At 37.0% G+C, this 14,908-nt stretch overlaps 1 protein-coding gene across 1 annotated transcript; it reads right to left on the bottom strand.

Annotated features, from left to right (window-relative positions):
* Nucleotides 1–2,797: 2,797 nt before the first annotated feature.
* LOC144561737 (lysine-specific demethylase JMJ705-like) lies at nucleotides 2,798–8,622 on the bottom strand. The gene is made up of 8 exons (XM_078310828.1): nucleotides 7,626–8,622; nucleotides 7,445–7,523; nucleotides 7,278–7,345; nucleotides 6,895–7,045; nucleotides 6,234–6,456; nucleotides 5,264–5,507; nucleotides 4,278–4,754; nucleotides 2,798–4,099 (listed from the first exon to the last, which is right to left on the bottom strand). Exons 1-8 carry the CDS (start codon nucleotides 8,533–8,535, stop codon nucleotides 3,015–3,017), a joined length of 3,237 nt encoding a protein of 1,078 aa, XP_078166954.1. The 5' UTR covers nucleotides 8,536–8,622; the 3' UTR covers nucleotides 2,798–3,014.
* Between the last annotated feature and the right edge of the window lie 6,286 nt (nucleotides 8,623–14,908).

Genomic DNA, 14,908 nt, shown 5'->3' with positions numbered 1-14,908 from the left:
TAAAACATGGAATCTGGAATTGCAGGAGTCTGCAATTCTTTGAAATCGCAGCAGATTTATTTCCTGCATTTAATGCACCAGCTCAGCGGTGGTCCACTTTGTAGTTTTCAGTTATGTGGGTCTGATATCACTTAATTTGGTCTTGGAAATATATGCGGTGGATACTGTGTTTTGGTTGATAACCACACCTAACACCTTTATGTAGAGAAGTTTTTTCAACATTACATACTTATCTTTTCAAAATCAATAATTGCATATTTATTCTCAAAAAACCTTACAAGCTCACATAATTGTCAATTTATTATATATAACATTAACTTTCTATTTATTCTCATTTTACTCTTCTATTTTTCCTTCTAAGGCTAGTGTTTTTGTCTTTTTTAAAAAGCGTATGCCATGTTTTGGTTACAATTTTTTGTTTCCTTCTTCTCGGTGAAAAAATATGTAATTACTGATTTTAGAGAGATAAATACATAATATTAAAACTTTGAGGGATATACATGAAATTCCCCCTTTTGCCAATATATCTATTTCAGAGTCAACAATTTATTTTCAGAGGAGATGGATTAAAAGCAAATTAAGCACCATTTGATTTTTAGTGTTGTAAAATGCGGTGTTGTAACTTGAGACAATCTAATAATTTCACATTGTGTCCCTTGTCAGGTTTCTTATCGTGTCTACCAATTTATTTTCATTTAATTCTCACTAGTATTGTAACATGCGATCAGATAAATGTATACAGTACGTATGCTACCACATTAAAAATGTCTATACGGACTACATATGAAGTCTAAGCTAAAAACGATTTCAAAATTATTCAAAACTAATTACCGGATTCATTATTGTGTCCTAAATCCGGCTCCCCGTTAAAATTTCCAGCTTCTTCTGACTTCTTTTATCACTCCAGCGTTTTGATAACATTTTGAAATTGTGGGATTAACCGTGGAGTTACAAACCGGATGCTAAATGGGCTGTTGTTGTTGGGCCCCTAGTGCAGCCCAATAAATGGAGGTAAATGTAATGCTTGGCAATTAATGGGCTGCTGCGGTGCTTCTAGTGCTGAGGCTGATTCTACCCAATAAATAGCCATCTAGTGCTGGGCCGAAGCCCAATTAATTCTATCCATTTACAAGTGTTTTTAATGCTCTCAGAGCTTCTAGTGCTGCTGCTTGCTTGGACTAAAATATTTTCTTAAGTGGACAGTTGTTGTTCTATGTGCTTTATTTTAAAATATATATATATATATATAAGTCTGCATGAAAATTCACATACCGTTTCAAAACTGTATTTAAAAATTATTGGTTGTCACAAATCAGAAATGCAGTGGACTAATAAAAGAAAAAGAATTAGTCTGTAGTTTGAAACTGCAGGCACTCAAATTTGATCAAGGAAAAATTTTAATTTTCAGAAAAAATATAATTATTTAGTTTATTTTTTTCAGAGATGGTAAAAATTAAAATTTCGTATTTTGTTATTTACAACTTACAATATTAAATTTGGGGGGTGAACGTGATAGTTTTCACGGATTGAACCCGTTCCTTGATCAATATGTCGGCCGACTCTCTGACATATTATTTCAGCCCAAAATTGCAACTTTACACTGAAGCCCAACAAGCATTAAAGTTTATAGTAATGGAAAGTTAATATTATATATACCCAGTACTTCAAATGTGCTTTCCCTTGTGGGACTAGCTAATTGAGCTCTGGACTCCGAAAACCGAACCATGCTTTTTTTATTATATTATAAGTGACTTATTTTAATGTCTAAACTCACGCAATTAGTGTACATAAATTAGTAATTCCAACTCGGATTATAATTTTATAGTTCCAACAAGCAATTACTGGACATTATAATTTATAAATAACAAGCTTATATCCACTCAGAAATTCCGACTCAAATTATATTTTGAACTTTTTATCGATTAGTCAGAACTAGCTTATATTAATTAATTTGTCTAAACTTATGCATCCCAAAAAATGGATATAAGTATATTATATTATATAAGTGACTTAATTTAATGTAATTCTTTTGTCTTGTCATTATTTTATGACCAAAAAAATTTATTTTCTTAAGTACAAAACAAGCTTATGTTAAAAAAAAAAACGAATTTGCAATCCAATTCAGATGATTCTAATTCCACGGTTAAGTGACCAATTATGATTCTGATTTTGCGAACTATGAGAGTGAACTTATACCGCCAAAGTATTCCACGGAGACCAGTGTTATAAATAACAATCGTTTAAGCCGATTAATTGACCGATTTAGTCGTTGGCAATGATCAAACCGTTACGAATTTTCCCAACTAAAAGCTGGTTACAAAGCCTATTAATAGTTGCGCTTAGAAGCTGAAGTTGTGCTAGTAGACACATGCTTGATGAATTTGTATCACACGAGTTCACTCAAATTTTGAGTTTTAGATCTAGACTGTCCGATTTGATTTAGCACGAATATTAAAGAGATCTTGTGCATATCACTTCAGGCCAAATTGACCCAGATTCTGATCGGACGGTCCGAATCTAAACTCAAAATTTGAGTTACTTTTAGATGATCCGGACTCACATGCTTTGACCGCCAGATAGAAGAAACGAGGCCAATAATTTTGTTAACTTTGATTTCAAAGAAATGTGATTCTCTCAGTTAATACCATGAATAATTACAAATATTTTAACAAAAACAAAACAGACATTAAAGGAAAAAAAAAAGGAACAAGCAGCAAAAAACAAACAAAATGCTTGATAGTCGTGACAAATTTTAACAATGCGACTGGTAGAGACGAATAAATTGGAGTTGGAAAACATCTGATAATACATCAACACTCAGTTCTTTTCTAGTACTACAAAACAAGTTCCCTCCCAAAGCAACTAAATTTGCTGTTCCTGCATGGCAAGCAAGATCCATTTAAGTTTGATAAGGATACTAAATTTCAACAAAACAAAACCAAGCTCCAAATCCTACAGAGAATCTATTATACTCAATTTACACACTCTCACTAACACCAACACTACTACTAATTTTACTTCTTTGCCGAATGGCCAGTCTTTCTCTTGTGTCGGCTGAAATCCGACACAAACCGAAAAGTCTTGCCACAACCTCTCTCAGTACAAATATACGGGCGATCACCAGTGTGTACTCTTATATGCTCAGTGCGGGCCCACGTCCACTTGAACCTCATCTCGCAACCTTTCCAAGGGCACTCTAATGGCCGCTCATCTACGTGCACTTTTTGGTGACTCCTCATGTATTTATGCGAGAATAATTTCTTACCGCATCCCTCTTCAGGACATATATCCTTTTTGTGTAAGTCTAAATCTTTCTTGTTTTTAAAACTCATGTTGCAATCTTCAATGTCACAATGGAATCCCATTTTTGCCTTCTTTGGTTTTCTCTCCTTGGTTTGTTTTTCAACTTTCGGGCTTTCCGTTGCCGGCCTCTTTCTAGAATTATTCGAATTTTTTGAAACATTATTTGGTGTAAAATTAGTGGAGCGGTTATTGGATCTCCTCCTAAGGACCATTTTTCCATTTGATGTCGAGGGAGAATCATCGGCAATTTTTCTTAGAGGTGTTTTCCTTTTGGGTGTTTTGAGTGGACTTGGTTCATCAATGCTATCAGGGGTATTATCGACCTTTTCCTCATCACTGCATGTAAAGCACAGCCTCTCTGCAAGCCCTTCGTCAGAAGTTATTTCTCTGCCTGTTTTTCCAAGAGATAAAAACGGGTGAACCTGATTCGTGAGCCAGGTTTTACCGCACCAATTCCCCACGATGACGGCTTTTTTCTGATGAGCGAATTTTCTAGCAGAATTACTGTTATGCCCTTCATAACCACGCCCAAATAATTCATGTATAACCCTGTTGTATGGCATCCTTTCCTTCCTGTACTGAGGCGACATGCAAAGGTTAGCACTGAAATATAGATTAATTCCTAGTTTTACGGCCCAGTCACCATTTGTGGGGACCGCCTCCTCATCCTCTAATGCCGTTTTTATCCTCTCTTGGTCTTGATCCGAGGCTTTCTTGAAATCGATGTGCTTCCAATCAAAACTGATTTGCAATTCTTTGGCTAATGCTTTTGCTTCTGCTTCTATTGTTGGATATTCTACACAAATTATTACACAAGTGTCGAAAAATTAGAAGAGTACAATTTATTTTTTTGAAAGACAGTTCACTTACACTGCACAAGGTGAGCTCAAGATAGAGAGAGGGAAAATTAACAAGTTTTACTTATAATGTACAATGTGTGCTTGATCTCAAGAGAGAGGAGAACAATATCTAACCTGGATGACACAAGAGCATGACATCAGCACCACCTATGGTACGAAGACGCCTCTCAACCTCTATTGCATGCTCGAGACAAAACACATGCATCCTTGTCGAATCCTTATCACACCGCCTCATCTTATTCCCGTTTCCATACCTTTGATATGTAATAATATTCGATTTTACTGAGTTACTTGAAAACGCCGCCTCATTCTCCACTGTTGGTTTACAATTTCTCGATTCGTTACCAAAGCATGTACTACTGTGCTTATTTAATATTTGATTGGGGCTACCAGTCGAAGACTTGGGGCTTTCTTTGAATTCTTCATCAGAGTCTGATGTGTCACCATAAGTAACAGCTAAGAGGTCGAGTGCTGAGGGTTGTTTCTGGTACTTCATACCAGAAATGTGGTCCGTGACACCTGAAAGCGATTCTGACGCTTGAATTGAATTGAGATGTAGCCTTTGGTCGGAAGCACCCTTTTCAGATTTACCTACACAATTCGTCATAAACAAACAAAGAAATAATTACATATGCTGATTTGTTAGGCAGAGAATGCAGTAGTGGTAAATATCTCAGTAGCAGTGAGGTACCCTACTTGAATTACTTCAGTTTTTATATTTGGTTCGGTTTAATCTCTCTCATTTCAGTTCGACTGATATATATCTTGATATTTACTTCAATGATTATTAAATGCATTTGTGTATGCATTGAGTTTTGACCTTTTGAAATTTAATCTCTTTTATTTTGGTTCAACCAAACAAACCGAAATTTACTTTGGATTTTTTTGTTCGGTTGTTATTCAGTTGACAAGTTTATTTTGATTGGTTCAGTTAGATTTTTGAAAACTGAATAAAATATTGGTTTAACTATTTTAATTTGGGTTTTGGTGAACAGATCAAATGAACACCCCTAGTACCAAGTACAGTAATCCCTAGTTCCAAGCCAAAACATCAAGTAGACACGAGAACATTAAAATACTATGCGTAAACTGATAAAAACCTGATTCAAAGTTTCCTGCTTTATGTCCCTTCTCACATAATGCGTGGTTTGCAAATCCATTACTGTTGAAAAGTTCCAACAGAGAATCTTGATCCGCTGACATAAGGTACTTTGCTGTTTTTTCTTTTGGTTTTATGACAGCTACACATGAAAAGCTCAATATGCCACATGCCACACATGATAACAGAAGCCCTTGGTCCAATAGACCGTGTGCACCTGAGGTACCTTCTTTCTCCTCCTTTCTCTGTTAATACAAAAATACAATGGATACGATTAGTAACAGTATAATTAACCAAAAGAAAAGAAAAGAAAAGGAACCATTACACTTTTCTACTACAAAATGTTCCAATTTTTTTTTGTTTATATGCAAATAACAATGGTTCTCAACTCTCAATTGAAATTTGATCCGTCAATTACCCAGATTCTTTTTCACAAGTTACGCTTAACTGAGAAACTAACATTATCTGATAACATTCTTAGCTAAGCTTAGCAATGTATGGAGATACTTCAGTATTACTGACAAAATTGCTCAAATTCCACAGAATTTGCCGCACAAAATTTGTCAATCCCCTTCGAGACAGTATTCAGTGGGTGACATTTCGGTATTGATTCCATTAACAATAAATGCGGATGCAAAAAGTTCAAATTCTTGTCAGGGGGTTGTGGGGGGTGGGGGAGGGGGTTGATAAGGGTGGTCTTTCAGTTTATCTAAAGTCGGGCCAATTATTTTTTCTGGTGCCTGTTCGGAATGCAGGGGCCAGTATTATTGGGCTTTGAGATTCGTGCAGAGAAGATTTGAACAATTCACATTTTCCACATATCAACTCAAAGTTTGAGATTTCTCAGGGGATGCAAATTCCCGGGGGAGGGGGGCAGTTTATGATTGTGGCAAGTGTACCCCCTTTTTACATCATATCATCTTGGCACCATTCATGTTTTGTTTGCCAGATCATGCTTTAATAAGTCATACCGATTGTTCATAAGCATCGTCAGCATCGTCACGGCACGGCTGGAGCCTTGTCTGAGATTTCGGTAGCACTATGCAAGACGCGCCGTCCAGTAATATATTTATGTGGTGATTATTTATAACCAGATTGTCGACAAATAGTTTCTTCACCATCTCTTTCCCTTCACTTTTTACTTTGTCCTTTAATCTTGAACTCCTTGGTTGAACTAAACCCTCCAATGGTGTACTGTAAGTAAACAAATAAAATAATCAAAAGATGCTTCTCTGTATATTAGGAGAATAAAAAAAAAGATCATGTAATCCAAGTCTGATTGAATTCTGACAAAATCTTTTATGGTTAAAAACCAGATAACTTAAGCTAGACTTGTGCATATTTGTTTCCAAATAAAAGTTCAATCATTATAATCTAATTAATGAAGAACTTGTATGCATTGGGAGATGGAGAATTTACATTCATACCCCTTAAAAGCGAATAATATCTCATTATTTCTCTTCCCAGAAAACACATAACCTTCCATCAGAAACTGGGCAGTTTGCTAAATTTGATATAAAGTAAGAATATAGTAACACTGAACTCTTTAAACCGAACCGGGTTGCTACCGTACCAGTTGGTTCTCACCAAATGTAGCATTACCAGACACCACAGAAAATCTGGTAAGAGTACCTTGAATGGAGAGAGAGTGCCAGTGCATAAAGCAACTGGTAGTGAGATAGAATCGGCGGTTGATTGATGCATGCTCTCCTAACCGCAGCCTCTTTGGCAACTCTAAGCCAACCTGGGGTAGCCACATTTACTGCTTCTCCGCAATTGAATCCTGCAATCAATTTTACAGAAACAAAAATTGATAAGATCAAGAGCCTTAAGCACGTTAAAACCAATAAAGACGTAATAGAACCATCTGTTGTGTGTATTACATGCACAAAAAGTCCAGTATGAACTTAATCAGAACCATAAATTTAGGGTATCTGTGCATTCAGGCATGCATGCATATGATGCATGCATGTGTGTGCATATGTAAATGCGTATGTTAGAGAGAGTGAGATTACCATGGCAAAGGCCAGAGTGGTAAGCTCCCGGAAAGGTAACAACAAACTCCCCTGGATTTTGCACCAATCTGCCATTACAAATACACTAACATAGGTAAATGCTACTAAACAAAAGAAAAAACTATATTAAAAAAATTATATATTGAATTGGGTCCACGAATTTGTACCGACAGCACGGAATCCTTGATTCGATAAGAACTTCAGGTGACATAATGGTTGTCTTTTCACCCAATATAGCAAATGTAACTGCACAATTCAATAATATGAAAAGTTACTTCAAATTAAAACAGAGGAAATAATGATAAAGTAACTATGCTGCATCCATAAAAACTAAAACCCGCATCTTACCAAGTGGATTAAGCTCTTCAGCATACTGATGCACCCGTACCACTTCCTCAAATGCCTGGCGTGCATCCCTGGGAACACCGTACCAGCTCCTACCGGATCCCATATGCAAATAATCCAACCCGTACAACTCATGATCCTCTACATGCCATGCGAACCAACTGAACATCGAGCCCATGTCGATCACCGGTGAATTAACACCGTTGATCTCCTCTCTGACAAACCTTAATGGGCAACCATTAGCCCGGTTAACAACCCGCAAATTCCACTCTGTTTCCCCCACATTCGCGGGCTCCTCAGAGAGCCACCTCTTGCCAGACCCAACAGGGAGCGAGAACCCGGAACCCGGTATGCCCCACGCATGATCGACCACAAGCGGCTTGTCAGAGCCACTACTCTCCTTCCAGAAGAGAGCCTCCATTTGGAGAGGAGAGAGACTCTCTCCCCCGGCCACTCGCCTGAGGTAATCACTCTCGAATTTCCTCGACTTGGTTTCAAACTGTTGGAGAGTGTACGATTCCCCACTGGGTGAAATGGGCTTCTGGCTACCAGTGGGTCCCACTTGCTGGTGAAAGGTAGAGAAGGTAGGGGCAGGGGTTTTGTTTTTTGGTTTCTTATTTTTCTTGCTCTTTCTCTTGGAGGAGGAGGAGGTGGTGGTGGTGGCGGGTGGAGGAGTGTGAAGAGACGAGAAAGAGCGAGAGAGATTAGATAAAGTCGATTTCTTGGAAGGAGAAGGGAGAGGGGGAATGATCTTGCAGAGACCAAAGCGAGAGGCGTTGGGGGAGATCTTCAAAAGGTATCCGATGGGGTCAGCGAATTCCGACTCCGTCGGGTAATACTCCGGCGCGGAGGGGAGAGATTCAAGCCAATCAGGGATCGACATCGACGGCGCGTGTTGGTCGGAAGGCGCCATGGCCGACGAAAGAAAGGGTTTCGTTTGGGGAAGAAAGAAAGAAACAGAGGGTTTTAGGCCTTTTTCGCGGAGGGAAAGAAGAGGGAAAAAAAATAATGTTGATTTATTACTATGTTGTCGGAAGGATTCCATATCTTCTGAGGTAACAGAATATTTCTGTTTATATTCAGAGCGTTCGATTCGAATCCGATCTGAGATGGAATGCACGGATTCTGATCGAACGGTCTGAATCTAAAAGGAAATATTATGTTACCTTAGGTTATACGAATTCGTCGGAAGGGGTTTTGGTTTCGCCCTTTTGGGTCCGGAGGAGGTTTTGACGAGTCCGCATTTTCTTCTGAGGTAACAGAAAACATGATTTTAGATCATGACCGTCCGATCAGAATCCTGGTTATATCAAACGGTTCTGATTGAAAATCAAATAATCTGTTACTTGAGGTGATATGAATTCGGAGTCGACTAGGAGCGAATAGTGAGTGCCTGAGTGGGTGCTCTGTTTTACACTCTGGACTGTAGACTGTACTAACATAACCAGATATGTTTTATTGTACGAATTATTCTCTAGAAACTACGCATGGTCGACTTGTAATATTGTCCCCAATATTTTCCCAGCATGAACTGAAAATAAATAATCTGAAATTCTGAGATCGGGTACTGTTAACTCTGAAATTCCTACAATCCGAAATTCAGCCATCAAATTTTTTTTAGAACGCATCTCGAAACAGCTGATTTTTCCTTGCACGTCTTTCGGAACAATTCGACGGCTGGATTCAGATTGTAGGGATTTCAGGGTAAATAGTACTGATCTCGGATTTCAGCCGATTCGAATCCGCATGAACTAGGGACCGTAAACAAATCAATCCGAATCGAGTTGAACAAAGTTTTGAACTTGGTTTGTATCAGAACGACCAGAGTCAAGTCTAATTTTATTCGAGTCAATTTAGGTCATTTGTAATGTGAGCTGTACATGAATGAAAGATTTTTGTCAATTTAGCGTTGTAAATATAATTCAATTATAATTTAGTTACTTAATCGCTATTTAAATTAGGATTTATACATAAAATTAATTCTGAGATATATAGAATTTATCACTAGATATATAGCAGAGATTTTTCATAGTTTTAGTCGGAGTCATAGCTTTTTTTTTTTCGCTTGCGTGTTAGATATATGTAGTAATCGCAACCACATCTCTACTGATATACTCATGAACAGATTGATAAACAATCGTAAATTCAAGCGTTGGTATTAACTGACAGCTCCCTTTTTTCTCTCTCCTTTTATGTTTATGGGATGCGTGTTGATGATCGGATTCTAAGATGCACATATTAAAAGAGATCAGAATTTCTGGTCCATAATTTATGCAACTTAATATGGTTTAATCCATATTTAATTTTAGAAATTAAACTTGTTAATTTCAACCCAAATAATTTAATATGTAAGACATTTCTATCACACACCATAAGCACGAAGCATCTTCTTAACGCAAAATTCATCTTCTAGCACAAAAAAAGTTAGTGAAAATGTTGAAAATGGTTTTATTTTTTTCTTACAGTAAGCTGAGAAATGAATCGAGCTAGTTCAAACTGAATTCGTTAATTACAAATCGAGCAAAAATCAAATTAACTCATTACAAAAAAAATTTCACATATATCAAACAAGTCATGAACTACGAGTTGATAAAATTTCATTTTTGACATGATCGCAACGTGAAATGGTGGCCAAAAATTAAGTAACGTTGCGGCTATCAACCCTTTTTATTTTCATGTTGCAGCCTCACCAAACCAATCAAAATACTTGATAAGTAGTGATTTTGGTCAAAGTTGGAAAAAAAAAAAAATTAAACACAATGTGAAGTTACGGCCACTTAATTTTTTTTTATCACAATTTCACTTTATGTCCGTGTTAAAAATAGAATTTCTTAAATTTTTGTAGTTTTTTTTATTTATCATTTTTTTAATGGTAGAAATAAAAATTTCTGTTAAAACTTAACGTGAATTTAAAAGCAGAAGCATAATATATAGTTTCCTTTTAGTGATTATTCTAAAGTAGAAACATAATTTATATATTGGATTTGCATGTTAATCTATGACTCTTAATTTATATTTTTGTTCTTATAAATGATAAATTTACATAGATATATTATTTCCAAGCGTGGTCCCTAGCTACTTGCTCAAGAGTTGGCGCTTTTGTAGAGAAAATAAAATATTTTAATATTGGGGTGGGATTCTTAGTTGGTTTATTTTATTTTATTTTATTTTTTATTTGGGGGGGGGGGGGGGGGGGGGGGGGGGGGGGGGTTGAGATGATGAAGTCACATAATTAAAAAAATAATCAAACATTAATCACATTAAATTCCTATTGAACGTTTACTTTCTGACATAAGAAAAAAGTTTAATGACGTCTTACAAAAATAATAAAATATATACCTCTTTACTATTGATTTGTGTATTTTTTTTTTTTTTTACTTCCTCAAACTTCAACAGCAATTTTTAATAATAAAAAATCAGTTATTGAAAAATAAAACTACGTATTCACGGAATCAATTATTCTAAATTACATTATAATTAAGGAATGTGACATATCCAAATTGAAAAATGAAATTAGAAAGTTATAGCTCAAGGCATTGATTTAATCAAAACAGACTGTACAAACACCATAATAAATTTGAATTCGACGTTTGAATTTTTTCTTTTTATAAATATAAAATATGGCATGGTATTTAATGGCACTAAAAGTCTGCTTTCGGAACCTTCCCTAGTCTACATATACTGATTTAATCAATTTATCTTTGAATTAAAAAAATATGTTATATTGATATTTATTCATTTCATAAGCCGAAATTTTCATTAATACTATTCCCAAAAAAATAAAAAATAAACAAACCACTTTTTTTCTATGGGCTGCCATATCTCGTTGCGGTCCCTGTGTTATATATAGGGGTTGCTGGAACCGAATTTCATATTCCTCTGAGTTGCGATCAAATCCCTTTGAGCTCAGATAATTTAGTATTATTTAAATTTGTCACACCCCAAATCCACCGGGTCTGACAGCCTGCCGCGTGTATAAATCAAGCGTCACATATACACGCAAGGCAGTGGATCTTTTATATGCATTGCCAATATCCTCATCTGCTGCGTCCGAGTAACAAACCTGAAAATAATCGGGAGGGTGGGGGTGAGAATAAATTCTCAGTGCGAATTTGCCACAGTTCAGACTATTGGACTTGCAATCAAACTCTATATTCAAAGATAAAACCCAAACAATAACAATGCAAACAGATATACATATAATCATAAATAACAGAATGCCAGTGCTCGACAACAATTTATCAACCTGAAACACAGTTCACGGAATTTCCAAGATGAATCTCAAACACAACATATATTTTGGCTTAACTCGATTCCTAACTCAGTTCAGTAGGGCTTGTAGCAATTACAGATGTTCTTTCGAGCTGAACCTTTATCAAACCCACATCTGTAGGGTTACTGACACCTACAGATGGCCAACCGCTGGACCCTTTATCTGACACCCATCTGCAACCGCTTGGCTTAACAGTTTATTAAGGTCTGGTTCAAATCATGTAAAGAAAATCCACTTTAGAATCGTTTCCAATATTCGTCATATTCAATCGACCGTTCAAATGCATTAACACGTAGGAAAATGCTACCGAGCCATAGACGTTACACAAGTCAACCACGATTTCCAATCACACATCTCATAACATAATCACCCTCCCTCGTCCCAACCGGTACTGGGAATATCGAGGGCCGTTCACCTAAGGCCATTTAGGATCCTGGGAATCCAAGTCAGCATACAGCCCGACTTGGCAAATTCATTGGATCCAAGTGCTTAACTTCGTAAATCCATTCACATACATATCAAATCATTTAGTTCGTGGTGACTTTCAATCAAGATCAGATCACAATAGATCAACATAACCTATAACCATACCAGCATGCAAATCATTCAAGTCACATCAATTCGAGTTTAATTTGATTGGGCTATGCAAATGCTCTACGCAATTCAGAAGCAATCAATGATATTCAACATGACAAACGAATACACAGTTTAATTTCTGAAAATAAAGTATCAAACAAGTCCAAGAATCCCGCACCTTATTATGACGAGCGTACCGCTTAGCTTAAGGATCGGACGTCTCGTATTGTCTAGCAAGTTCTTGCTCGACCGAGCCTACACCTATATTATACGTTTACCTGGTTTAATTCGGGTTCAGTGGTCCATACGTTTACTTAGGGTTGGTACAGTCCCAAATCAATTCTTTTCGGTTCCTTCTTTCTTACCAAAATCCTCTAAAACTACACAAAATCTCATCTAGGTCCTCTGGACCATACAACTCTCCATTTGGTGACCATCAATCACCGTTTCACTACTTTGGTTCTCGGTTCATTTCAATTTACCATTTGGTTAACCCTAATTTGGTCAAAACCTCAAATCAGCCGTTAAATGTTCTAAAAATTCACGATCAGGAGGCAACCCTACCGGTTACAAGTCTAATTGGTCGGGTTAAGCAAATCAAATCACGATTATGCCAACTTTCAATTTTGGAACGAAACCCTAGAAATCAGATTTCATAAATCGGAAGAAATCGGGAAAAAGATTGGCAAACAAACTAGTAAGGAGTGTAGAGGAACTAGTCCTCGAGCAATTCGAACACAAATCTCGGGTTTAAAACGAGAATCTGAGAAATCGAGAAAATTCGAGTTTTCGAAAGAAAGAAGGAGAGAAAGAAATACCAAATAGGAGGGTTCGGAGAGATCCTCGGCTGCTTTCTCGGTTCCAAACTCGATTTCTCGCAACAATCGGGAGTCTGAAAGAAACGGAAAGTTCTCGCACTCTTTTCCTTCTCTTTGGCCGAAAATCACGAAATAATGGGGAAATGGTGAAGTGAGAGAGAGAGAGAAGGTTGGATTTGAGTTTTAGGGCAAAAATCATCCTGAGTGCGGATGCCCCCATCCGCACTGCGGGTGGCTTGACCCGCACTCGGGACTTAGAAAGTTTTCAGACCAAAATCAAGAAAATCCGAGCCTAGTGCGGATGAACCCCACCCGCACTGCGGATGGACCCTTACCCGCACTGCGGATGGACCCTTACCCGCACTGCGGATGGACCCTTACCCGCACTGCGGATGGACCCCATCCGCACTCACTACTTAGCCGGTTTTTGGACCAACACAGAATTTTAATGAGTGCGGATGCACCCCACCCGCACTGCGGATGGACCCTTGCCCGCACTGCGGATGGACCCTTACCCGCACTGCGGATGGACTCCATCCGCACTGAGTCTATAAAGTTCCGAAATCTCGAAATTTCGACGCGATTTCAATTCACAATTAACTTACTTATTTAGGGAAACCTTAATTAAGGTTTAAACTTCCATTTTATTAACACAATTAACTTGATTCTTTCTTTTAAATCATTTTAATTTAATTGTAAAAATTTCGTAACGTAACAAAATTCCTAATTGTGATTTTTTTTAATTCTTGATTAACTAATTTATAAGTTACTGTAGAGTGAGGAGCTGCCATATTATAACATCTCGGCAGATTTTGGCAGGGAGATAGACTGTATTCTCAGGGTTACAGTCTGACTCAAATGGTACCTCCTACCTATCAGCCGGGCTATGTTCAGATAGAGCCCATCCCAGAGTTTTCTGGAGCCTCCGCACATTAGACATCATTTCCTCCTAACATGTATCCTTCGCTTGATGACTCAATTGCGAGGCAAACGTATTTATTCACGCAAGTGAGTCTGGACATACTACCGTTTTTGGTCCTCGAATCCAGCAGACATCAAAGTTGAGGAGGTTCATGACGAGCATGTTCATGAGGTGGTGTGAATGAGGAGAACGACTTAGACAATATTGACGACACGCCACTCTCCAGACGGAGTATGGGATCTAGGAAGAAGAAGCCGAGGACAATATTTAGTCCAGACCCGTAAGTTTGGATTTATAGTATGTTAAGTATTTTGTCAAATACTGTGACTTACTTATTTTTATCAGACATTAGATGTTTTTGTTTTATCTAAACAGACTCTGATTATTTAATTATTTTGTTGCTTTATTATTTACTTATTTAGTTGCTTTGTTATTTATTTGTTCTATTGATTATATCATTATTTCTTCGAATACAAAAAAAAAAATTCAAACAAACAATATTGTAAGAATAAATGACCGACTCAGAATTTTAATCTAATAAACGAACAATATTTTAAACATAAATGACATATCCAATAAACAATATTTAAAACAAAATAACAATTAAACATAATAACTAAACTATATAAAAGGACAAATAAACAAACAAATAATATGAAATCCGACTATAAAAGGGTTTAAAAAACAGTGAATAAAT

Source organism: Carex rostrata, chromosome 1 (genome assembly GCF_964058835.1).
Source record: "Carex rostrata chromosome 1, lpCarRost1.2, whole genome shotgun sequence".
Classification (NCBI taxonomy): Eukaryota; Viridiplantae; Streptophyta; class Magnoliopsida; order Poales; family Cyperaceae; genus Carex; species Carex rostrata.
The sequence above is the reverse complement of the archived record's forward strand: the minus strand, read 5'-3'. Positions and strand labels throughout refer to the sequence as shown.